This window comes from Strix uralensis, chromosome 13, assembly GCF_047716275.1.
Source record: "Strix uralensis isolate ZFMK-TIS-50842 chromosome 13, bStrUra1, whole genome shotgun sequence".
NCBI lineage: Eukaryota > Metazoa > Chordata > Aves > Strigiformes > Strigidae > Strix > Strix uralensis.
The window spans coordinates 19,262,014-19,288,539 of NC_133984.1; the positions used below are offsets into that span (position 1 = coordinate 19,262,014).

Consider the following 26,526-nt stretch of genomic DNA (forward strand, 5'->3'; position numbering starts at 1 on the left):
TCTTGGGCAAACACCTCTTGTGCAAGGAGGAAACATGCAAAGAAGTGGTTGTCTGATATTGGGGATAATCTTCCCTGGTCTTTGCTCCAGAGGAAGGACAGATCTGGGCACTGGAGACCTTCCACACATCAGTGGGATTTTATTTGGTTGGGGTTTTGTTGGGGGTTTTTTTGGTTTGTTTTTTTTTTTCCCCCAAACAGTGCAGTTTCTCATTGATGCAACTGGAGAAGCTGTAGCAGAGGGTCCCATGACATGTCCTGTAACCAGGCTGCCTTTACCCTCCTCCATAACCACTGACACCTTCACGACTACATCTGTGAACACCCCCACTGTGTGTCTGTGGGAAATATCCTTGCCTGCGGCTGGATGCCTGAGCTGTAAGATGTGTGTTGTCTCCAAGTTATACCAGGTTCCGACATCTGTGTAAATGACTGACCGTTCTTAGGCTTTGACTGGAAAACCTCTTCTGTAATGGTTCCTTGTCAAGCATGTTGGCCTGGGGCTTTACTCTGGAAAAGCACATTCATTTTGTGTCCTGTCCTCCTTTCAGACAGACATCCCAGAGGGTCCACCAGCAAATAAGTGATGCAAGTGATGCAGACTACTAAGATCTCTTTGCCCCATTCATAGAAGAACGAGTGGTTTTTCCATTAATGCAATGAGAATGCCCATTAATTAATGAGAATCCACTGATTAATTTGGTCTTCATCTGTTGGATGTACAGACTTGCTAATTTCTTTTTTTGGAATCATCTTAAATTATCTTAAGTATTTTACCTTATGGTTTGAGGCGGCTCTGAAACACCATGTGGACGTTCCTCTTAAATGTGTTGGATCAAGCTCAAAGGGCACAAAATGTTTTTCTTGAGCATTTGTCTTAGGTGTGTGTTGCCACACAACTTCCTTGCTGCTAAACATCACCAGACTGAAAATAGGGCCTGGATCCATGTTGCTGCTAATGCCTGGATCTCCCAGGTATTGGGCTTGAAACTGAGCTGTAAAACTCCAGTTACTTGGAGAAGGTGGGGGCTGTTGCTTGCCCAAGCTGAACAAAACAATAAGCCCAGAAGCACTGGCAGATCAGTTTGGGGCAGTTCAGCAGTGCCCCTGGCTCTCTGCCCTGCCTGCCTGCTGTCCCAGTGCTAAGCAGCACCTGGCTTTGTTGTTGTGCTTCCTACCATGGCAGTTTGTCCCTGATGTGGGGACAACAGTCTCCGAGAGCTCAGAGTGCAGGGCAGGCAGCTGGGAAGCAGCAGTCTGATCGGCTGCTCCACTTTAATCTCTGCCGTTTGCGCCAGCAGCCCGTGCTGCCCGCGGCACTGCACCAAATGTTACTGGGCTTAAGCAGAGCAGGGAAAGATTTAAGCCCAACTTTTAGTCACATTTGCATCTGCTAATCTCTGCACGTGCCTCTGCTTGTTAGTATCGGATTTCTTAAACCTTTGTTTTCTATCCCTGGATCTTAAAATATCGATTCCACGTTAGTTGACTCATTCTTGAATCACTGCAGCTTGTCTTGTGCGTTATTCTGCGTCCTGAGGAGTTGGCCAGTTATTTGACATTCTCACCCGGATCTTCACTGCCCCCCTAGTCTATTGACTGGATTTGTACCTGTTTAATACGACCAGTCCAACTGTAGGACTCTTCCAGCATTTCTCATTTTGCCAACCCATAGAAGTGGAGTTGGATATGCTCTGTATTGATCAAAGACCTTTCTTGGTGTGACACAGAAGTACTGCTGCATCTCCCCTCATAATCTGTGTTTCCTGGTTGAAGTCCCTGCTTCTGGCCTGGCTGAGGTGTGCTCTGGCCTAGAAACTTTTATTTAGTGTGACTAAATAGCTTAAGGCTATGGAGAAAGGACATGGAAAATCACACTCCTGGCTGACTTCACTGAGCTGAAGTAAGAACAGTGTTGTCAATTATGGCAGCAAGAAAAGATGGTTTTGCTGGAGTATCTTATTCTGTTGGCTGGGCTGGTGTAAGCTCTTCTGGTAGAAGACCCTGCATCCTTACCCCTGGAAATGAGGGAGAAGCCAGCAGAAAACTGCTAAATCTTCCTGAGTATAATTCTTCCCTATTTCATACTTCACAGCAGGAAGCTCTCCGAGTTGAAAACTTAGGTGATTGATCACACCTTTGGTCCTGGAGATGCTAGTGATGTGGTCCTGCTAGGTTTGCGTCTGGAGGTAGGGTTGTTCCAAGACAGCAGTGTGTATCCTCATCCACCAGCCATTTCTCAGCATCACTGGGGAGGGGATGGAATTCAGAACTCATCCTTTTGGTTTCTACACATGCTTTTAGTGTCACGTAAGGGATACACTTCATAGTTCCTACTAGTGAGAGACTCCACTGATTCCTTGCTGAAGGAAGAGTACTCACACATCCGCAGTATGTTCTTTTGCTGCTTCTGGATTTAATTGTGTTCTGTCTATGTAAAATATGTTGGATATCATCCTGATCTAAATGCTAACAATATGTTGTTTTTCAGCTTGGTTTTGGGTCGTTTCTTGGAATAATTGGATCAAACTTAATAGAAAACAAAAGGCAAATGGTAAGTTCATTATAAGAACTTTTTTTAAAAAACGACAGTAATTCACATTTTGTATGTAAAGAGTATTACTGGTTTTCCTAACTCTTTCAGGGTTGTGTTGCATACCTCTTGAGGACTAGAGGTGGTTTCTGGCAGCCCAGGAGAACAAGGCTGTTAACCCAGATATTTGTAAATTAAAAAAAAAAAAAAAATGGTCAAGGAAGCACAAAGTGACTACACACAGTCTCATTGAACACAGTGGGATTTTCTTAAAGGGCTTGAGACTGAGCGTTTGGAGTTTTCAGGAGAGTCAGTGCTTCACAGACTCATGCCCAGCGCTTACATAATATGGCAAATAACATATACATAATACATTTATTTTAAAAGATTTAAAATAAATTTGTAGAGGCTTGGGGCTCTGCAAAAATTGCTTTTGGCTGCTTTCTGTTCTAAGCAAAGTATAGAGAAGATGATCAAGCAGGTGGTGTAACAGCCAGCCCAGAGACTGGAGGTAAAAGCCCTTAGAGGGCCCAGCAGAAAGTCCTTCCTGAGGACAGGAGTGCTCAGAGCTCTCTACTCTAGGTATGTCTAGAGGATAATTCACTCAAGATACCGGCATGATGAAAAACATGAAGACTGGTGTAACTGAAAAGCAACCAGCTTCTCCGGTGTTGCTGATTAACACGCGTGTTGCTGGTCCTTGTCTCCAAACACATCTTCAGGTAGGAAGGAAAACCAAGAAACTTTGCATGCTGTACAGCAGCAGCTGGGGACCTGAGAAGCACAGAAGACACTGACTAGACCAGATGTGTGGACCACAGCGCTCTCTGGTTCCCTCCTCACACTGCAAGGAGGCTTTTGTGTGCTGGGGCTGGGCAGCCACTGTCTAGGCGGGTCTCTGGTGTCCCATCCCATGGGAGCAACATTCAGAAGAGAGCAAGTGGGCAGTGAACATGCAGATAGCACAAAGCAGATGAGACCGACACTGCTGATACGATACGATCACAACTGCGCTTGTGCTGGGGTGGGGGGGGGTGTGTCTGTGCAGCGGGGGGACAGAGCTGGCCAAGGTTATCCCCTTTGGCAAGCACAGGAGAGTTGTGTGGTCTTGGCTGGGTCTCTGGTGACCCCTAAACGTGTCCTGCAGGTGCTGTTTCACAAACCCCTCATCTTCCTGCCTGTGCCTTAAGCTAGGGACTGTAGTGCTTGGAGGTGTCAGTAACAGGGCCTAGGGTGTGGGGAAGTCTTTTGGGAGAATTTAACAAAAGGTGCAGGTAGAGAGAGATCAAAAGAAGTTGGTACCTGATGTGGTCTCGGCAGGCTGTCGAGCTCAATCTTGCCTAGCCAGTTCTCTCTGCTTGCCGCGTGTGGCTGGCTAGAGGTAGCATGTGGGGAGGTACCGTCCAGCTCCTGGAGCACCCTGTGGGCGTTCCTACCTCCGCTTGGCTCTCCTGGGCGAGTGGCTGCAATCCCCCTCCTCAGCGGTTGCCCCGTGCTCTGGCAGCGAGATCTCTCTAGCCTTCCTTGCATGAGGTTGCACAGGGCCAAGGGGGGATTGTGCTGTCCCTGCAGCCTGTCCCCCTGGCCCAGCGCTGTTGCCTGCTTTTGCAGGGATGGAGCTGCCTCCACGAGGGGCCTCAGGGATCAGGTTAGCAGGGTGTGCTGCTGGCCAAGGCTAAAGCACGTTTTCCAAGCTGCAGAGGGAGTTGGGAGAAATTCCTGCTTGTCCTAATCCATAGGCTTGGCTGGGCTGCCTTGCCCTCAGCTTTGCAAGTAGGGTGCTCCCTGCAGAGCAGGAGGGAGAGGGTGAGGCAGGCCCTGTAGGAGAGGAAAACTGCCTTTCCCACAGTCAGGCAGTGTGCAGGGGAGGCGGGTTTCCCAGTGGATATTTTTTGTTGTTTTTACCCTGGCTCTGCAAGAGCAACATGTCCTGTTCTTTCTGTCCTAGCAGGTTTTCCAAGCCTCTTGCTCATCATGTATTAGCAGCACGTCAGGGTCTGGTTGAGCAATCACCACTTTATGCCAGTCCTGCGTTCTTCACAGGAGTGCCCATGAGTGACAGTGTGGCTCTGACTTGACTTATTTCTTTCTTCTAAAGAGACCTGGGTAGCCCGTGTTTATTTTTTTCATCTCTGTCATTTCGTGTCCTAAAAAGCACACATGACCCAGCTTTGCGGGGATTACGTCACTGCTGCCTCTGTTGGCAGCTAGTGTGTCTCTGCTCTGACTGCAGAGAGGACATGCAGTAGCTGTCACTTATTGTCCCTGTGCTTTAGTCACATCTCCTCCTTGCCCAGGAGCACTTTACAGTGGCAGCTTTGTCCATTACATGTTTCCATAAAACCACTGGCAGTGCAGGGTTTTTTTTTTTTTTTAATCTTCTGTGAACTTCCCCGGTGTCCTAGTTTGCTAAAAGGCAGTCTTGGTGTTTGTTACGCAGTTGCTCCTCAGTGATGGCAGAAAGAGCTAAAAGCAACTTCTGCTGCCGTGTTCTTGTGCGTGTTTCTGTCCATAAGCTGGCTGGGGAGCATGAGGAGTCAAGCAAGCCAGTGGCTGACGGGGAGAGCTAACCTGAAGCAGCACTCCTCACTTCTCTCCAGCCTGCTGACTGGAATAGACCTCTCCTGTTTTTCCCACCCGAGTGTATTGGCTTTCAAGCTGTGCGTCTGCACTTCCCACTTGTCAAAGTAAGGGAGAGCTTTCATCCCCCCAGGGAGGGCCAGCGGCACTGCCTGCCTGCCTGCCAGCACTGCCTGCCCGCCAGCGCTGCAGGCAGCTCTGACTTACACCCAAGCTGCCTGCTCAGCAGTTCTCAAATAAGGCGTCAGCGTTTTACGTGCCTTTGTGACAGTCATCTGCGCCATGGAAAAGTAATAACCGACAGCTTCACAGCTCATGTGTTTCTGGACTGTGGCCTAAAGGGAACCTCAGCCCAGGACACTCCTGCTTCGTGGTTCCTGCGCTAGCTGAACGCAGTTTGTCTTTTCTTGTCCGAACGCGACCTGGTGCGGCTGACTTTGGCAGGAGTTAGATGGGCGAACACCAATCACTAATATCACACAGCTCTTGAGAAGGACTTCTGCTTGCTACAGTGATGGTATTGGCAACCCCAAATCAAAAATCTTCTTGGGAAATCATGAGATCAGTTGACAACCATGGGATTTTTAAAATTAATTTGTATGGTTTTATTTCCTGTTTGATTATTGCAAATTCTCAGTGTTTGGTTTTCAGGCTTTTCTTTCTCCAGCTGAGAGAGAGGAAACTCTGTGTAAATAAAGTGGGCAAATCCATTTCTAACACTGGATGCTTGTATTGTAGTAGGGATGTTATGAAAGTATCATCATTAACTTTGTATTATTTTAAATAACCATATTAGCTCCTATCTGCAAGCAGGGGTGACTGACAAATACCCTAATTGTCTATATTTAGTGTTTGGCTCACTTCCTGTCTCCAAGGGTCATGCTATCTAGGGAGAATATCCTCTTTCGTGTATGTATGAAATAAAGGACAGTACAGATAGGAACTAAACTTCCCTCAAAATAACCTAATCCATAAAACCTATTTCTCCCAGCGAGACTGTAAGAGGCTGTGCTTTCTCCCCTTGTGTGGTTTCACTGGTTGTGGTAGTGAAACAGTGTGACTGCTGTAATGGATAGTGCAAGTTATGGTCCAGGTGTGGAGATGGTGTGGGTCTGAGTGGGGAGGAAAGCCTGGTGTTTATAGCTGGCAGAAACAAGGTCCCAGCATAGGACGTGATCCTGGAAAACTTGTCACCTGCTGCCATCTGCAAGTACTCTGTGGCACAGCATCTAATACTCCAGTAACAGCTTGTTACTAGTGACCATGACTTGTTTGTATGGTCACTGGGTTAATTTCACAGTCTGCTCTATCTACTGCTGCAGTTTTTATTTGCGGTAGGACAGCGTACATCTTGAATACTTGCCTCATCTAGAAAACCATTTTATTTTCTCTCACTCTGAAACTAACTGAAGTAAGCCAATTGTATAGGGACTGTTTCCACTGTCCCAAGTGAGCCCTCCTGTATCTTCACTCATTGCTCAAACTGACCTGATCTGCATGCGGATGTTGCTGGAGGAACGTCTGTTTTCACTGAGGGAGGTTTTGGTAAAAACAGTGTGATTAACCTAAAAATGCTGAGATACTTTAAAAACACATATAGGACACTTCTGGCTTGTATTTGTCAAGAGGCATGGCTTGTCTTTCGCAGAACTGGATCTTCGTGCAGTGGCAGGAACCAAGGTTTTTGAGCAGACTTAGCACCTGGAGCTCTAAAAAACAATCCCTGTGTCAGGAGACCCCAGATACCTGTCAGTGCTGACCAAGCTAACTCTTATTTTTGTATTTGTGCTATTTGTGATTTTTACTATTGCTGAATGCTTCTGATGACCATAGCCACCTTTGTACTTGTGGAGAAGCAGTTTTTAACAGCTGCCAGCGACTGACACTTGAAGGCTGTGATTGCTGGAGTAGAAAACCACCAGGGAAAAACCCACTAAAGCTTTCAGTTCTTTAAATGGAAATACCGCTGTTCCCCAAGCTATGTCTTCGTGAACCTGTGTTTGAAGGCCACACTTGCCCTCCCACCCCAGTTCTGTCGATATCCCCCGTGTGCTTTGGCGAGGGGGATTGGGATCAGTATTGGGAGCTCTGTGTGTGATGAGCTGGTCTGGAGCCTGCTGGGAGTGAGGAGAGGGGTCGTGGCAGCACTCATGCCTGGTTCCCCCAGCTGAACACTGGCACTTCGGCAGAGGTGGTGTTTAAAGTGGCATAGTGGGAATAGAGACTTTGCTTCTCTTACCTGGGTTGGGGTTTGGTTATTTCTGGTTTACCTTCTGAATGCTTTTACCCTAATGGGCAGGATGGGGCCAGTGGAAGAGCATCAGACCTGTCTGACTTCCCTCCTTGAGCTGAAGGTGGAGATCTCTCTCCTTGCAGCTCCCCCAAGCCAGGGGGAGGCCCCATGGGCTGCGCTAGCCACAACCTGGCACCAAGGAGCCCAGCCAGGCTGCTGTGAGGGTGTACAACACCTATGACCTAGGTGGTCACCTGTCTTGGGGGGGTCTCATGGCTTTGTGCTTATGCATGCATGAAAGCATTGTTTCCTGAAGGTGCAGTCCCACCAGAGAGGTTTGCATACAGCAGTCTCCTGTGTCCTTACAGCCTGGGAGGCGCTCACAGGAGCAGTGAACAGTGCTCCAGGATGGGGAGAGAGAAGAAATCCCCCTCCTTTTTCTCCGGGGTGTAGTTAAGGACAGTAGCAGCCAGAAAAGGAGGTGTATCCTCAGCCTAAGTTTAGCACTTTGGAGTCACGGAAAAACTTGCATTACAATATCAAGTCCCCAGAGAACCAGTCTGGCACAAGGCTGCTACTCCTGCTGCCTTGCAGGAGCAGACGCTCTTCTTTGAGATGCACATCCCATTGCCTTCAATGAGACCCGTCTGTGCAGCCTGGGCAAACATTTGGGTCATTGATTGCTTGAGGGCTTATTGACTGTGGTTTACGTATCCTTGTGGAGAGGGCACGAAACGCTTGGTTGTGGAGAAGCAGATGATACTTTGCTTTGTTTTCCTTTCTCAGCTGGTTGCATCGATCGTCTTCATCAGCTTTGGTGTCATTGCTGCGTTCTGCTGTGCCATAGTAGACGGTGTCTTTGCTGCCAGACACATAGTAAGTGCTTCCAGGAAAACACAGGTCCTGCAATGCTTTTACCCTAGGAAAACAAGTAATGGTGTCTGTAATCCTGGGTCAGGCCACATCAAATCCTGTAAATATGTCATGTGCTGAATGCTGTTTTAAGTCAAACTTTAGAAAAATATATCAGTTTTTAAAAAATGTTTTGAAATTAGCAGCAAGCATTAAGATCTTAAAACTTTGCTTTACTTTTTGTGTGTCCTTTATGTGTTTACTGAGTCTCAAAACTGTAAGATGTAATGTGAATTACAGCTGTTGCCTAGGACAGTATATGAGCAGTAACATCTATTGTATTTTAAATGTTAGCAGAGGTCGTTCTTAATGCTGATTGAACTACTGGATGTTGTAGAATGAAGCAATTTGATACGAAGCTCATTAAAGTGCTACAGTATAAACAGGAAGCACTTGCAGTAGGTTCTCAGTTTCCATTCAATGACTTAAAAAAATACGAGCTACTGCTGTCATGACCAATTCACTAGTACAGTGGGATGTGCAAAAGCTTCAGTTAGTACTATAGAAATGAAAAACCACAATTCCATTTCAACTTCCTATTTGGAATTTATAACTGCAAACAGATTTTTGCCCTGCAACTCTGCAGTTTGATGACTTTTTTTTTTTTTTTAATTTTTGGCAAAATGGGACTAAAAAAACAGATTTGGGGTTTATTTCTGATCAGAATGGAAAGGAATTTCAGAAGATCAGAATTACCCATGAAGTGGAAACTCCCCATGTCAGCTGCTTGTTATTCTCCTTGTAAAGCCGGCTCCCCTTTCCTGCCCCTGAGCGTTCCAAAGGTAGAAAGACAGCTGGATGGCAGGGTTTGCTGGCAGAGCAAAGGGCAGTTCTGCTCAGCTGCGTGATAGGTCTCCAACTGTCTGGATGCAACCAGCAAGTCTTGGCCATCTCTCACCCCCCTTGTGAGGGCGTGTGAAGCATTAGCTTTGATAAAAAGGTGAAGCTCCTTTGACTCCTGATCCTGGCTGTGTGGGTCTGAGCCTCACAGACTTGTTTTGGGATTTTTAGGTGCTGACCTCATGGGTTGGGTGATGGCATGAGCTGGCACGTCCTCCCGTCTGGCCCTGGGGATGTCAGCCTGTCTGAGGCAGCCAGAGCTGAGCAGTTGGCATAACAAGGGCTCTGGTTTCTGCCTCTTGATGAACAGACCTGCTTTTGGCCTCGCTTCACCCCCTAACAGTCAAAAAATGTCACGGTCTTGCTGGAGACGTGCTCCTGCCACACTAGCACATAGCGTTCCCCTTATTGCCTGCCGCTGCCCTACCACCCCAAGCTGTGGATCAGATGCCCAGAGAGCAAGTCCAGCTGCTCCTAGGAAGGGTTTGCTGGTGTGACCACACATCCAGTGTTGCTTTCCCTGAGGTTTTGCCCTGGGGACCAGGCTGCCCCAAAGTGAGACATTAATGCATGTTTGCAGGCTGAGCCATTGGTAATCTTCCAGAGCTTTCCCACAAGTCACTCAAGAGCCCCAAAAGCCAACAATTTAATGAGAAATTGGTATGATTCAGGATGAAGAACCCTTGGAAACATGTCAGGCAGCCCTAGGATGTCTGGAGGTATGAGGAATGAATCATTCAGTTCGGGGTGGCAGCCCTCACGCAAACCAGCACAGCTAAAGAGCCTGCACCTCCTGTGCTAGCTGCAACAAATATGTGCCTCCAAGGACCAGGGTTAAACATCACCTGGGGCTCAGGGGGGCCGGGGTAGGGGGGCTGCTGTGGGTGGGGATGTTGCAGAACAGCCACTGTACTGAGGTGCTGATGCAAGAGCAGGATCTCCCTAAAGCCTAGTCCCCCGCACCAGCTAGCTGATTTTGATTTTGCTGCAGTGCTAAGCCTGGTGCTTTTTCGTCGGCAGGATCTGAGGCCACTGTACGCAGGGCGATGTCAGTACTACTCCAAGAGTACAACCCCACCTGAGGTGAGAGCGGGTTCAGCTGTGCTGTCTCCATGAAGGGGCTGGCTTCATGGTGCAGGTGGAGGAACCTGCTGCCAGGCTGCTACTCCAGTGTCCCGGAGGTCTGCGAAGCAAGGAGGGGGTGGGAAGCTGGGCCTGGAGGAGGAGTGGGATGCTGGGAGGACTCGGGGAGTGGATTCTTCCATGCTCGGTGCTGCCACATGAGTGAAGGAGCAGGTGGAGAGGAGAGGATGGGGGCCAGGAAAACACACTGGTTTCTCTAATCTCCTGTAATGAATGTGCAGCTGAAGCAGGGTGGTAAGTTAAGAGTTCAGACATCAGTAATTTCTGTGGATACAAGCAACATATACCAGCCTCTGCAGCTGTGCTGTCTATTGTCTCTCCAAAGAGAAGCCCACTGGGGACGGATGCTCCTGCCGCATACTGATAGTGTGTGTGGACATCTTTGACTGCCTTTGCTGTGCCCTGAGAGTCTCTGAGATTTCCTCGCAAGTTCCCAAGTAGTTTTGAATACCCATAATATTCCAAATTAAAATGCCTGCTTGAGGTGAAAAGTAAGTACTACCTAGTGGCATTGGTGGGGTCCATTTTTTCAGCCCAAAGACTGTCCATGTGAGCTTGGGTATTACTACCCACAAGCAGGCAATTAACTGCTTCAGTCAGTTATTCACCAATATGGGAATCTTGCTCTCAGTTTGTGTCATGCTATTGACTACTCTTTGCTCTGAGTTGCTATGTGGTGAAGAGTGTTAGTTCAGCAAGGTCTTGGCTGCTTCTAAGAGTTGCACAGCCCCTTTCCTATGCAGGCATCTGCTTATCTATGACTTCCCCATGGTGAAAGGAAACACTGGTCTGTTCTAGTCTAGTGCGTCTTTATTCCAGTATAACTGTGTATCTTGTAGGAGCTGTGCTGCAAGATAAGGAAAGAAAAAGTCTGCCTGGGGCTAATCTGGAGATCAGTGCAAAATCCACATGTAGAGCAGGCCAAATAGCAGCAGAAACCATGTTTGATGATTATGCTCTTATGTGCTTTATGTATTTTTTTCTGTATTCACACAGGCAATCTGTCACCCACAGCGCCGTGCACCCTGCACACCGAAAATAAAAACCAACACCTGCTTCTGCTGTGACCTGTACAACTGTGGAAAGTGAGTAAGCTAAAAATACCATTCCTGGCTGTGGGAAGGGCAAGCGTTGGTCATGCTGGTTTGCAGGTGTCTGAAGGGCCAGGAGCAAAGTATCTGTTCATGACAGCTGGTGTGGGAAGGGATCTTAAGCTGTGGTTGCTAGCCACAAGGACTCTCAGGCAAAAGATAACCAAGTTAAAGGGGTGTATGAAATACACTAAAGCCATACTAGCTATTGGGTGAGCATGCTCTGGGCCAGCCCAGCTGGAAAAATGAAGAGGGCAGGAGTTTCCATGACTTCAGTGCTTGGTGCCTTCCCCAGTTTTTCCCTTGAGTGTCCCTTGTCCTAACACCTTCCTTCTCTGTTGGCACTGTTTGTTTTCTGGGGTTTATTTTGTTTTAGAAGATTGAAGATGTAAAAACTGGGACGCTGTTCCTCCTCACCTCATCACTGTTTCATTCCCCACCTTGCTAACAGGGAGGAGAGTTCGCAGGCTGGTGCCACCTGCATGTTCATAGATCAGTGCCCTTTCTGCCCAGTGAATATCTTTCATGGTCACAAGAGACTGGAAGGTGTACCAGCACTGTGCAAAGATGAGTCAGAAGGGTGGTTACCAATCAAGAACCACTGCATAGTGATCACACCATCATTGCATCTGGCTCCTGTGCCTAAGACAATTTACAGCATGTGCTGCTTATATCATTTGGAGTGTCTAATGTGTGTCAGCAAGCAATTAATAAACTGATCTTTTTAGCGCTGGCTCTTGCCTAGGGCTGTTTCAGGCTTGGCATTTCTCACAGTACTTAGTTGGGCTGGCCCCCACTTAAATTATTGATTGTGGTAGAGGAAGATCAAAAGCTGCTGTTGGGAGAGGGTGGTTCCACATGCTGGGAAGGGTAATCCCTGGTCTCTGTAGGACTTTGTTTCTGTGGAAGCCACTGCAGAGGGGTGAAGCTCACACTTTCCTTTGACAGTTTACTTAACGTGATCCCTTGTTACTAGCTGAAGACAGCAATACACAGAGAATGGAATAGAAAAACTTTCAACTTTTCTGTTTGTTTTTGTTTTTTTTTTTCCCCCAGTCAGGCCACCTCTGAACCGTTTTACCCTCTCTGACATATCAGTTGTTACCATCTCAGTCTTGCTTAGTACCACACAAGTGTTCTGCACTGAGGAGGTGCTGGTTCTTTTGGTATCTCAGTAAGAAAGGCAAGGACACTTAAGGCTGGTGAGCTCACATACTATATAAAGGATGGAAAGTATAGAAAAAGTGACAGCAATCTTGCATCCTTCCTGATGCTGAGAACACTGGCTGTGGCAGCATTGGACGAGCCCCTTCCCATTAATAAGTACATGCTGTACTTATCTGTACAATGCTGAATGTTCTTGGTGGTACACCAAGGCTCGCTGAGAGCTTTACACTCACACATCTCCATAGGAACGAGCTCGCGCAAACAGCACATACAGGTTGTATTGTTAAAGGCAGTCACGGTATGTGCTGAGGTTATACAGAGGTCATGCAGGCTAACATACAGGTTTTTACAACCTGTGTTTGCACTCTGCCTCAGTTCTGCTTAAAATCCTTGTCTCCTTGCAGAATCACAGAATCATCTAGGTTGGAAAAGACCTTGAAGATCATCTAGTCCAACCATTAACCTCACTCTGACTGTTCCCAACTACACCATATCCCTAAGTGCTATGTCAACACGACTCTAAAACACCTCCAGGGGTGGGGACTCCCCCACTGCCCTGGGCAGCCCATTCCAATGCCTAACAACCCGTTCTTAAAGAAATGCTTCCTAATATCTAGTCTAAACCTTCCCTGGCACAACTTGAGGCCATTCCCTCTTGTCCTATCGCTTATTACTTGGTTAAAGAGGCTCATCCCCAGCTCTCTGCAACCTCCTTTCAGGTAGTTGTAGAGGGCGATGAGGTCTCCCCTCAGCCTCCTCTTCTCCAGACTAAACCCCCCCAGTTCCCTCAGCCGCTCCTCGTACGACATGTGCTCCAGACCCTTCACCAGCTTCGTTGCCCTTCTCTGGACACGCTCGAGTCATTCAATGTCCTTTTTGTAGTGAGGGGCCCAAAACTGAACCCAGTCATCGAGGTGCGGCCTCACCAGTGCCGAGTACAGGGGCAAGATCCCTTCCCTGTCCCTGCTGGCCACACTATTGCTGATACAAGCCAGGATGCCATTGGCCTTCTTGGCCACCTGGGCACACTGCTGGCTCATGTTCAGCTGGCTGTCAATCACCCCCCCCCAGGTCCCTCTCTGACTGGCAGCTCTCCAGCCACTCCTCCCCAAGCCTGTAGCGCTGCTGGGGGTTGTTGTGGCCCAAGTGCAGCACCCGGCATTTGGCCTTATTGAAGCTCCTCCAGTTGGCCTTAGCCCATCGCTCCAGCCTGTCCAGGTCTTTCTGCAGAGCCTCCCTACCCTCGAGCAGATCAACACTCCCACCCAACTTGGTGTCATCTGCAAATTTAGTGAGGGTGCACTTGATCCCCTTGTCTAGATCATCAATAAAGATGTTAAACAGGAGTGGCCCCAAAACCAAGCCCTGGGGGACACCGCTCGTGACCGGCTGCCAACTGGATTTAACTCCGTTCACCACAACTCTTTGGGCCCAGCCACACAGTCAGTTTTTTACCCAGCAAAGCGTGTGCCCATCCAACCCGCAAGCAGCCAGTTTTGCCAGGAGAATGCTGTGGGAAACAGTGTCAAAGGCCTTACTAAAGTCAAGGTAGACAACATCCACAGCCTTTCCCTCATCCAATAAGTAGGTTGCCCTGTCGTAGAAGGAGATCAGGTTTGTCAAGCAGGACCTGCCTTTCATAAACCCATGCTGACTGGGCCTGATCATCTGGTTGTCCCGCATGTGTTGTGTGATAGTACTCAGGATTAGCTGCTCCATCAGCTTCCCGGGCACCGAAGTCAAGCTGACAGGCCTGTAATTTCCCGGATCATCCTTCCGACCCTTCTTATAGATGGGCGTCACATTGGCCAATTTCCGATCTGTCGGGACCTCCCTGGTCAGCCAGGACTGCTGGGAAATGATGGAAAGTGGCTTGGCGAGCACCCCAGCCAGCTCCTTCAGCACCCTCAGGTGTATCCCATCCGGTCTCATAGACTCGTGTGTGTCTGTGTGATGCAGTAGGTCACTGACTATCTCCTCCTGGAATGGGGGGGGGTCGTTCCCCCAGTCTCTTCTGGCCGAGGAGGCTGGATTCCCTCAATACAGATAGTATTAAAGTCTGAGGCAAAGAAGGCATTAAGGACCTCAGCCTTTTCCTCATCACTTGTTACCATGCTTCCTCCTGTGTCTAGCAGGGGATGGAGGCTCTCCCTGGTCTTTCTTTTGCTGTTGAAGTACTTATAGAAACATTTCTTGTTATCTTTGACTGCTGAAGCCAGATTAATTTCCAGCTGGGCTTTAGACCTCCTGATTTCTGCCCTGCATAGCCTCACAGCATCTTTGTAATCATTGTGAGTGGCTAGCCCCTTCTTCCAAAGGCGGTAAACTCTCCTTTTCTCCCTGAGTTCCAGCCAAAGCTCCCTGTTCAGCCAGGGTGGTCTTCTCTGGCGCCGGCTTCTCTTACAGCGCCTGGGGACAGCCTGCTCCTGTGCCATTAAGCCTTCGTTCTTAAAAAGTGCCCAGCCTTCCTGGACCCCTATACCCTTCAGGACCATCTCCCAAGGGATTCTGTCAAGCAGTTGCCTAAACAAGTCAAAGTCAACCCCTCGTTGCAGTGTCTTCAGCAGTGGCCTGCTACAACAAGATATGGAAAAAAGGAAAAGAAGAGACTGAAATTGAGTAATGAGGGAAGGAGGGTGGCTCTTCTGAAAGGGGGCAAGTTCCTGCAGGCCTTGCAGAGTCTGCTAGGGAGCTGAGCCTGTACCTCCTGCTTCTTGGCCTTAAATACAAACCTGTTCTTCCCCGTTTCCTCAAAGCCCTCGGGCAGTTTGAGCCTAACCCGATATATGAGCTGGGAGATAAGTCATCCATCAGCCCTTAGTATTGTTTGACCCCAATAAATATGTTTCCTTAAGGGAAATTTGCTGTACCCCCTATATCTGGTAAGCTATGCCAAAGGCCAGCCTATTCCCCCAAGCAGCAGTCGGAGAGAAGTCATTACTGAAGAATCTGACCTGCGAGACGCCAGCCTACATGTTGCAGGAGCCACTCTTCCCTTTCCAAAATAATGACCTAATTGGACTCGACCAAGTTTTCTCTATCTCTTTTCTGCATGTGGAAAAGCTTAAAAATGTGAGCAGAAGGACCTCTCTCTGCCAGGGTTCCAGGGGTCCTGCAAGCCCATGCCGTATAAAGCTGCAAAGGTCAGGCAGCTGGAGCAGAGCTGCTAGTTGGACGTGCTTTGTGCCCCAGTGCTGGGGTGCCAGGGAGCCAGCTGTGCTGTCCTGTGCCCTTACAGCACCCAGCTGCTCGTGGGGCTGTGAGGAGCAGCCAGCACTGCCCCAAGGGGCAGCTGCTGCTCCTCAAGGCACAGACTGATTTCCCTGGGTAATTCCAAGACTGGTTTGTCCTTGGGAAGCCTCCAGGATCTCTGTGGAGATTGCAGATGATAGAAATAAGAGGCAGATTCAGACTCAAGGTCATTTGAGTATTTGCAGACCTTGCAGGACTTGTTTGTTTCACAACAGATCAAGCCGTTTTCTGCCGTTGTCATGCAGGGAGATCTCAGATGCCACAAGCATGGGATCTAGCAGGCTTTATCCCCACTTCCTCCGTAGTTAGGTCCAGGGTATCATTAAATTGCAGAATGCATTTTACTGTCCAACAGAAGTGCTTAGGCTTTATGATTTGCAGTGCATTTTTTTTATCATTATTATTGTTTTTCTAATCTAGCAGAGTAGAGATTTCTGGAGGCTACTATGAATACATTGATGTCAGCAGCTGCCAGGACATCATCCACCTTTACCACTTGCTTTGGTCGGCAACGATTCTGAACATAGTGGGGCTGTTCCTAGGGATCATTACAGCAGCGATACTTGGAGGCTTTAAAGACATGGTAAGATGGTACCAATTTCTCTGTGCATTAAATGAAACAAATCAGACAAATTGCCTTTTAAAAATAATCATGAAAACAGCTATTGGTATTTCAGTGCGAATGATCTGTGCATCACTGCAATCAGGCTGGAAAGAAGGGCATGAGATAACTGTAAGGAGAAAGTGGAAATGATTCACTTTTCTGATCTGGTGTCACCACCTGAACACAATTAGAAAAGATGAACAGAATTGGGAAACTGTATTTTCAAAAGGTGTTGGTAATACTGGGATGAATGAAAATAAGCTCTTTATTAAAAATTGATCTTCCTTTTCATAGCATTGACCTTCTACAAGGAAATGTGTGGTGGTTGTTCATGAATTGTTGATTTTATAGCAGTAGTAGGGTTCTGAGCTTTACAGACTGTTTAAGCAGCCATATTGGGCTGAAACTCCCCATCTAGTTTCTTCATGGTGCAGAATCCAAGAGGGTAAACTGGGGACCAAAACCAGATTGCAAACTTCAGATAATGAAAAAAATGCTGTTCTGATAATGTGAGCTTTGAAATACGTTCACTTAACCAGGCTGCCTGTTACCTTCCATACAGTTTTGTTCTGCAGAGGTCAAATCAATGGGGAAAACCAAACATTTGACAGATAAATTTGGGGTTTTTTTCAGTGTCTTGTGAATAATACAAAATGAGACACTCGGAAAAGAGCATTTGTTGTCCTGGCAATACATTTTTCTTACAAACAAATTTTGGGCCCTGCACTAAGGGTGCCTTATTTTAGAACTCTGAACTTTCCTACACTCTTTTCAGACTCCCCACGATCTTCCCAAACAAAACGGGAGACGCGTTTCCAGCTGTGCATCACGGCTTTTTGAGATTTGATCCACACCAGACAGCCTGTAAACCTCTGCAGAAATAGATGTATGGAAGTGTCTGTGAACAGCAGTACAGAGGAGTTGAAATACGTTGATCTCAAAATGCTCTGAATACCAGAGTAATCAGAATTAATGGATTCTTTCTCCTACTTGTGAAGGTGCAAGCTGAACAGTTGTTTTGTTTGAGTACTGGTGTGTACTGGGCTATTGCCAGCTTGTTCTGTGGCATCTGAGAGGAAACAATAGGTGCCTGAGGAATGAAATGACTTGCCTGCTGCCTAAGAGGGAACTGGATTGCCAGTTGCTAAGTCCACAGTTGAGCTCTAAAGACACACAGTGCTCTTTTAAATCATTTCTGCCTTCATTCAGCTGTCAGCTTTCTGTGACTTGGTTAGTAGCCTGAGATTCTCTTCTTTTTGTTTTAACAGACTCCTTCCCTCCCTACACTGAACTGTACGGTTGAAAATGCACACCCTTCAGTGTCCTACTACTCAAGGCCACAAGTGACATCTTACAACACCTACTACCACAGCACTCCTCACCTGCCTCCCTACTCCGCATATGACTTTCAGGTAGGAACATTACAGAAAGTTTTCTTGTTTAGCAGTAAGGTTAAATCCAGCCGGTCTGCAGGACTCTGGAGGCCTGTCTTTCCGTCATTCACACAGTTTAATTTTCCTGTTCCTGCAGAGAATACCAAATCTTTCCTACTAGGCATTGGTCCTTGGCAGTGCTCTCTCTTACTAAGGCAGTGTTTTCCTGAAAGCTGTCCTTGAAGAGAAGGCAACAGAACCTGCTGCCTGCCTCCCCTGATGTTCGCTGGTAGAGGCCACATTAAAAATAGGCATTGCCTCTGGCACCTGCAATGCTCTTGAGGATAGAGGCAAAGCGAGGCGTTGAGGTGCTGGTTTTTATTAGGCCAACTGCTATGTGTGAGAGAAGCAGATGAGCTTTTGGAACCAAGCTGTTTGGGCTCCTGAAGACACATACTGACTGAAAAGCTATTCTGTTACGGCTTTTTTTCCACACGCTTCAGCTGGTCTAAGAACGGTCCCTGCAAACATCACCTCTGCTGTAACGCATCCCTTCCTCTTCTGAGTTATGGAGCTGTGCCATTGGAAGCGGTGATTTCGTGTGAACTTTGCTGTCAACTTCAGCTTTCATGTCTTGAAGAGGAGGACATTTCTTCCTCATCTCTTCTGTCAGGTTTTACCACAGTGTTGATGTTAACTTCACACATCATACATTTTCTTTGCAACCATCAGGGCTGGAGACTTTTTTTAACAAGACCTTAAGGTCTTGGACATCAACTAAGAGGAGTGCTCTGTGATAGCCACCATCTCCCTCATCAGAGCCATGCATTAGAGGTACCATGAATCAAAACCTTTCTGGCTTTACTGCTACTGCCACTAGACAACACTGTCTCAGGGCTTCCTAGAAATATTTGAACACTTACATCAGGATTTCTAGGACTTACTTATACAGATTTGTGACTCATTTTTGAGATTAACACAACCTGAGACAGTCACTAGTGTTGTGTAACTTTTTGCAGTTACAAAAATGTTAACCTCAGCGCATACCAAACCAAGCTCTGCTGTGAAGTCCTCTTCTCAGCCACTCAGCTGGTACTAAGTGCTGTTTACTCAGGGTTTGTCTGTAGTGCAGCCACAGTACCAGCAGAGAGCTCAGCATGGGTGGATTTGCCCTGCTTTTCAACTAGAAGTACTGCTGGGGCTCTCCTAACACTTACAGCACAGCTGGACAGCTGAAAGTCTCTCTGTGTCTCATTGCTGTGAGCACAGGTGTTGGCTTAGGAGCCGGCACAAAAGCTGGGCATAAATCAAGGTAATCTAAACTTAAAATAGCCAAGTCTGTCTTTCAAATGCAATTCCAAGTGTGAGCCTTGCTTATCTTCCAGGGAACTTGAGGGCTTGTGTGGAAGCATTAGCTGAGGCCTCTGGCTGCGGAGACTCTCTGTTGCCTTGAGCCCTACTCTGACTCAAGCAGTGTCTGTACCACCCTGACACCTTCTCCCCTGTCATCCTACAGCACACAGAGCAAGCCCAGCCTTGCCTCTCAAATCCCTTTCAAAGGCTGCACTCCCTCTGGTGCAAGAATTGGCCAAGTCAGTGCTTCCCATTCATCCCACACAATTTTCACAGAGAAAAAAAAAAAAAAACAACACTCCAGAATTTCTAAGGAAGCCTGGTGCCCCTGCAAGAGCCTGGCTTTCACGCACAGCTCTAAAACAGCAGACCCAGCTCTCTGGTTTATGAAGGAGCACAAGCCAATGGGTGTTGCAGCAGCCACCGCTTATGCCATGGCTAATGACCCTCCACCCAGCTGGTTGTGGTGAGGAAGGCAGCAGGCCTTTGCAGTGGGCCATGACGGAAACCAGGCAGGAGGAAAGGGCCCTGGTGGAAGTAGTGCCAGTACCTTACTACTCACTGTGTGTGCTTGGTTGGGGGCAGTTTGGTGAGAAGTCTCAGTCCTGCAGCATTTTGACTTCTGCAGGCCCTGAGCCACGTTTGGCTCTGATGAGAGAACACAGGCAGGCAGTGGCCTTCTCTTTCACCCCCTGTCGGAAGAGGAATTGGTGCCATCTTCCCAGCTGCCGCCTTCGTTAACAAAGCCAGGCTGCTGCCTGCAGCCAGTGTGAGCCAGGCGTGCTTGCTGCCATGGCAGCTCTCCTCCAGGGCTGTGGCTGAGGCAGCCGGGCGCAGGCACTTTGTAATGGTGAAAGCCAGGGCTGTGTTTGCTAATGAGTGCAGGGGCCGTGTCACTGTGGCAGTGCCCTTCCAAATGTCTTTGCAGTCCAGGGGCTCCCACCCATTGGGCTTTAGGTGAACTGGGGCGTGATGGGAGAGCTGTTGCGTTGTTTGAAATGGGAATGGTTTGTATGGCTTTCTGTGAGGCCCTCAATGAGCAGGCCAGGCTTTCATGGTCTGTATATCTGCCTAATAAACTGTCACAGGTTGGTGTTAGGGGAGTGTCACGCCCCGTTCCCAAGCAAGTGCAAGTGTGGAGACAGTAATTCCCTCCTTCCTTAGAGCAGCACGCTTCACTGACCAGTAATAGTCAGGTGAGTCAGGCAGAGGAAAATCAAAAACAAATTTAAATAATCTCTTTCTTTATCCAATGTTCTTTAACAACTTAATAACACTCAATACATATCAATCATATATAACGATATAGAAATTAAGAAGCCAAAGAAGAGGAGAAAAAAGAGAGAGAGAGCAGAGGTTAAAGAAAGATCATACAACCTGTCTGATGGTCAGGGCAGTAAGCAGCATGGGGTCTCAGGCTGGCTGGGGGGAATTGCAAAGAATGATTTTTGCCCCCCCCCGCCTTATATCTTACATTAATACTTAGTCATAGAGCATGTAGCCTTATGATAGGTTTCTTCAGCTCATCTACTTGCAGTGTCATAATGCATGTAAATTATAGATTGGGGGGGTGGTTGACGTAGTACAGCATAACAACAGGGGAAAGGAAAACTCTGGTGGTTCAACAAACACTTTTAGTACCACGATTTTTAGGGAACTACTGAGTCTAGCTTTTGATCACAAATTATTATGGTATAGCTTAATATAGATGATAGTTCCCAACTTGTTAATAGTGCAAGGCTAGTTCTGGAGTTGCTCAGGCTCTTGACATGAATCTAGGCTGTAGCTTGTGGTGACAGATAAGCACCGAAGGGAGTGACAGAGGCATTTTCTGCACAGCCGGGGCAGCTGTCAACAGATAGCAAGTGGCTACCCAGCCTCCACCTAGTCCTGCTCTCCATCACTGCACAGTGAGTGCATCCCCTTCTTCAGCAGATTGTTTACAACTGAGCTGAGCCTCACAGGGAGTGACACAAAAAAGGTACTGTTTGAAAACAACCTGCTGTTACTGTGGAGTCCGTCATCCCTCCACCCACCAAGGTGAAACCACGTGGTCACCTCTGACCTTGTACACGGTCACGGCTGCCTGCTGCTCGGCCTCGTGGCCCCTGGCACAGCTCCCTTGGCACACACTGCCGTGCCCCTTGCTGCACGGTGCAAATCCTCCTCATCTCCTGTCTCTGCTGGGGCCTTACACCGGGCACATTTGGGGTTTGCAGTCCGTGCCCGCCACCGAAGGGTGATGAAGGGGTGCGTGGTGCCTGCGTGCCAGAGCAGAAGGGTGCTCTGCTCCAGCGTGCCGGCAGCGCAGCCGAGCGCCGTCCAACACTGCTCGCTCCGCGGGGCGCTTGTTCAGGTGGGCCAGATGGCCAACAGCAGCGCAGGGCCAGTGTGACTGTCAGGGATAAAATCACAGTGTATTAGTGGCCAGAGGAGCAAATGCAAGTGGCTGTATTTCATTGTCTATTTGGCCTGTTTCTGGACAGAACCGAGCCTGTGCACAGGTCTCTGACAGCGCCAGCAACATATGACTTGAGGCTTTAGATCTAAGGTATTTTTGATAGCACAGGTAATTTGGAGAGCAGAAATTAATCTTCAGGTGTACACAAATTTTGTTTCTCCACCTGTCATGGTTTAACCACAGCCAGCAGCTCAGCACCATGCAGCTGCTCGCTCACTCCTCCCTGCTTCCAGTGGGATGAGGAGGAAAACTGAAAAAAAAGTAACACTCCTGGGTTGAGATAAGAATGGTTTAATAACTAGAAATAAAATAATGCAATATAATAATAATAGTAATGAAAAGGAATTTAATAAAAGAGAAATAAAACCCAAGCAAAGACGAGCAATGCCCAGTGCAATTGCTCACCACCCGCTGACCGATGCCCGAGCAGCGATCTGCCCCCAGCCAACTCCCCCCTGTTTCTGTACTGAGCGTGATGGTCTATGGTATGAAATGTCCCTGTGGCTAGTTCAGGTCAGCTCTCCTGGCCATGCTCCCTCCCAGATTCTTGTGCACCTGCTCGCTGGCAGCGCGTGGGAAACTGAAAAATCCTTGACTTAGGCTAAGCCCTACTTAGCGACGACTAAATATCAGTGCGTTATCGATATTATTGTCACACTAAATCCAAAACACAGCACTGTACCAGCTGCTAGGAAGGAAATTAACTATCCCAGCTGAAACCAGGACACCACCTTTTCAAGCTTTTTACTTACTGAAAGAATAAATTATTTAGTTATCATTAAATTCTGGGGGTCTTTTATTTGTAATGAAGAGAAGAAGTAACGTAAATAGAAATTATCTGCAGCCTGTTCATTGTTGCTAGTGGCCGATGTGTGAAACCCAAGATTTGAGAAAGGCTCACCAGTTTTCAGTTGTCCAGCCTCTGTGAAATGCAGCAGGTACACAGAAGTGATGAGAAAGAAATTTTTTTTTTTTTTTAAATAACTTTTTCAGTTTTAAGTCTAGGAAGTCTCATCATGCAAAACTGTTACTTACAGGCTGTGCTTACCTTGAATGTAACACGTTATTTGAATACTTATTTGTATGTACATAAGTTTTGCAGAAGTGAGCCCTGAAATGTTAATTTTGCCCTGCTCGGTAATGAAGTATTGCTTTGCTGTGGTCTGTTAAACTAAGAAGTGGTTACATTACAGCCTTCTTGCTGTCTCCCTGCAGCATTCCAGCGTGTTTCCAGCCTCCACTCCTTCTGGCCTCTCCGATGACCCCCAGTCAATGTCGCCATCTCCCAGCTATATGTGGTCCTCTAATGCACCGCCTCGTTACTCACCACCGTATTTTCCACCTTTTGAAAAGCCACCACCTTATACACCATAAAGAATGTGGGAAAGAAGAAAAAATATTTGCCATTGAAATAATTGTGAACATTTTGTAGTTATATTTTACTGTGGGAGGGAGCAGGAGGATAGATATAGAAGATAATTGTAAATACAAATATTAGATTGGACTGTTCTTTCTTGCGAGACTTATTTCAGAGGTTTAACAATGGAGTACGTGGAAGGGGACATACTGCTGATGTTTTGCAGTGTCAGTGAATAGCAGGTGACCTAAATTCCAGCCTCCTTGTTTTACTACAAGGTTCATGTAGTCCTTGGTTTTTAATAAAGCGATACAACACAGATGATAGATTCTGGTCTGCCTTACTCCATCTTGTGCCAAGCTGAAGTAAGGGTGGCCAAGATCGATAGTTGCCGGAGAGTATCAGTCTGTTTAAGGTGAGGGTGCTTGCAGATTGCTTGACTTGATGCTTGTTTTGTTTGACCTTGGGGTTCCAGCTGCTGGGATTTTTTTGGGGCTGCAGAACCTAGCTCATGTCACTTGTTGGTTACAGCCTACACCCTGGAAAAATCTTGGGGGGAACCACAGCAGTGTCTCTAACACTAATGAAAAGAGATAACAGATATTTTCGTATATGTCTAGCAAAACAATTGGAATATTGCTTTTTTGAGAGGGAAAGCTTTAATAGGCAAGCTGGTTTTATTTCAGGATGCTTTTTGAGATAGAAGGTGAAATGGAGTTGTCTCTCTCTGAAATCTGTGTAAGTAATGCTAAAGTCAAACAGTTTGGGTGGTTGCACTGCTAAATCTTCCTTGTATTCCTACAAAGAGCATCAGGAACTGTCCACAAGTCACTGAAACAGTGCAGTGAAAACATTATTATTACTTTTTTTCCCCTTTTGTTTGGTTGGGAATTTTTTTTTAAGCTTGTACTTTTAACTTCTTTAATGGACCGAATCAGCACCCTGAATAAGCACTGTTTTAGTAGCTGTATTATGGGCTGCACATAAGGAATAGCCACTACTAGTTCTCCAAGATTTAAGTCTCACATGGGTAAGATTCAACACCCTGTAATATAGGATGAAACTGATAGGAATTTGCAATTATTGTTGTGACTTTCATTTAATCTTCAGCTGATGACTGTGCTGATTGATCTAGATTCCAACAGATTTTGCATGCATCCTGCATAACAAAAGAAGGTCAGCTTTGTTATGTGACACACTGTCCTGTAAAGTGTGGTTCTACTCTGGGAAGTGATTTCAGATGACAGCATTCAGATCTGAGCTGCTCAACCTAAGCGTTCTCAGCTGCTTACTTCAGGGATAAAAATAAGTTATTGACATTTTACTCCCTTATTTCCTAAAGATGTAATTTCCTTGCCATCAGATTGTTGACCCTAATCCTCAGTTGTCTACCTTTACTTCCAACTGATGCAGACAAAAGGTACCTAAAAGCTAAATCTGGCTTTCAGAATCTAGAAGTGGAATACGTGCTAGGAGGGGAAAAAAAAAGAATATCCAGTTGGATTTTAAAGGGTGGCATCTCTCTACTTTTAATCTAAAAAAAAAATTAAATACTGTCTCATGGAAAACAAACACTGAAGTCTCTGATCTCACTTTTCAAAGTACACCCACACTTTATAATGCTGTTTTTAATCCTATGCATTTGCAAAGCCTTTAGGCTAGGCTGTGTGTTAACCTTATCATTTCCACTGTCAAATACTAATCAGTATATTAATAAGCTAAAGGATGACACTTTATCCAGAAGCAAGTGTAACTTTTCTCTAGTAACAAAGAAAAATAAATGGCTGGAGAAGAGAATACAACTCATGGGATTTAAAGCAGTAGTGTATGCAGAACATATCCTGGTAATATTTTGTTTCACTATAGATTGTTGAAGTGCAGCTCCTATAAATTTGCATACTGGAAATAACTTTGTATACTAGGGCATCATCCATTTTATATTATATTTTCCTGAATTAAATCTTGATAAAGAGATCATGGGCAATTTCAAAATAGACAGTACTTCTCCTGATAAAACTCCCCACAAATCAGAAGGGCACATTAAGATCAAAAAACATTTTGTTGCTGCATTTTTCAAATAAAAGCTAACAGTCCTGTCCCACTTCTGACAAACATACTCTACCATTTGTGCCTGTCAACTAAATAGGGCTAGGACTAGGGGACACTACAGGACAGGACTAAGAAACTCATGAGGGGAACATAACTTAGAGGGCAGAGAAACAATTAGGAAATGATTGTGTCATTGGTTTTGAGTTGACAAATACTAAACCTAGGAAATTATCCAAATTCTCATTTTTTTCTAAGGAATATTTAGGCAAAAATTACATTGCTGCTTTAAATTCACTTTAAAAGGACAAGTCCATTTTCACATTTAAAAAAGCACCGGTGGGATTTTCTGTTGAATGACTTCTTTCCTTCTGCTTGAGTAAAACTAAGCGTTTAATGTAAATGCAACATTCTGCACTGTATTCATCATTTCTTATGAGAATGTCAAGATTGTGACTCATATGTACCCTTTTATTACTTTACCAAAGTTAAATAAAATTGTGTGACTTTTGTAAACATTTATAAATTGCATCTGACATCTTAGCAACTTTCCTGTTTTATAAGCAGCTTTAATGTTGAGGAATTCCAATATAATAGCATTGTATGTTTAAAACAAAAAAAAAAAAAAAAAGAAAAACCATCCCCAAAACTGTATTTGCTATATTGGACACTGGTGTTTCTACCAGGATTAGCCAGACACACCTTTAAGTTCTGTATTTAAAAGCCCCGGGTGCCCCCACGCTTATAATTCTGCAGTTCTACCCCCATAACAGGGTGCCTTGACTTCAATCACTGTAAAGTCATTCTTGCTGAGTTTTTGCTTAACACCGAGGCAAGTAATCCAGTCAGTGAAGTGTCTCCTTTACTTACTTTCACGTTTACTGTATTACTTTGGGCCTAATTCTGTCCTGATGATGTCAGCTACTGTTGTTAGCAGAAGTAGGTGGAAGCCCTGTGCCAAGGAGATAAAGACATCATTTGATGTTACTTATTAAATTCCATTCCTTAACCTGTAATAAGAAGTTTACATAAAGTAACTGATTTTCTCCACATTAGCCACAATTCACCAACAATCTAACTCTTCCAAATCATAACTAGTCAGCAACCTGGTAAGAAGAGGAGCCCTAACTATGAGTTAGCTGAAATGCATTGCACTGGTCACTAGGTATGTTCTTCTTGATTTCTAGGTCATTTGCAGTGACAGCAGTAGTTGGATTGTTCCACAGCAGCCTGGCCTATTCTGAGAGTAAACGTTTATCACAACATTCAGCTCACAATACATGGTGGAGTTTTTTGGCTACTTTGCTTTCTTGGAAAGTGCTCAACTGAAGAAAAACCCCAACAAACAAACAAAAACACCCACCAAAAAACCTAAGTCCCGAATAAAAACACTTCACCCCCCCACACACAGGGGGTTCCCTGCTATTCCCAAAGACCTGGGAAAGGAAGCTACAGACTGTTGGTAATCTCACATATTAGGCTGTAGAAGCTGAGTTGTCATTAAAAAGAAACATGCTACACCCATCTTTAGAATTAAAACTTTTTTATTTTTGCCATAGAAAGCTCTACGAACTAATATCAA

General features: G+C 46.2%; 1 protein-coding gene across 2 annotated transcripts in view; it reads left to right on the forward strand.

The window, feature by feature from the left end:
• The window catches only part of TMEM255A (transmembrane protein 255A), a 32,045-nt gene extending 6,585 nt beyond the window's left edge, over positions 1–25,460 (forward strand). The window contains exons 3-9 of one of the 2 annotated variants that reach the window (XM_074883145.1): positions 2,491–2,553; positions 8,132–8,221; positions 10,118–10,180; positions 11,237–11,325; positions 16,171–16,333; positions 17,623–17,766; positions 22,757–25,460. In XM_074883145.1, the coding sequence (XP_074739246.1) occupies positions 2,491–2,553; positions 8,132–8,221; positions 10,118–10,180; positions 11,237–11,325; positions 16,171–16,333; positions 17,623–17,766; positions 22,757–22,915 (771 nt within the window). In that variant the 3' untranslated portion in view covers positions 22,916–25,460. The remainder of the gene's footprint in view (positions 1–2,490; positions 2,554–8,131; positions 8,222–10,117; positions 10,181–11,236; positions 11,326–16,170; positions 16,334–17,622; positions 17,767–22,756) is intronic. The other variant, XM_074883146.1, reaches the window with a different exon arrangement.
• Positions 25,461–26,526: the final 1,066 nt, after the last annotated feature.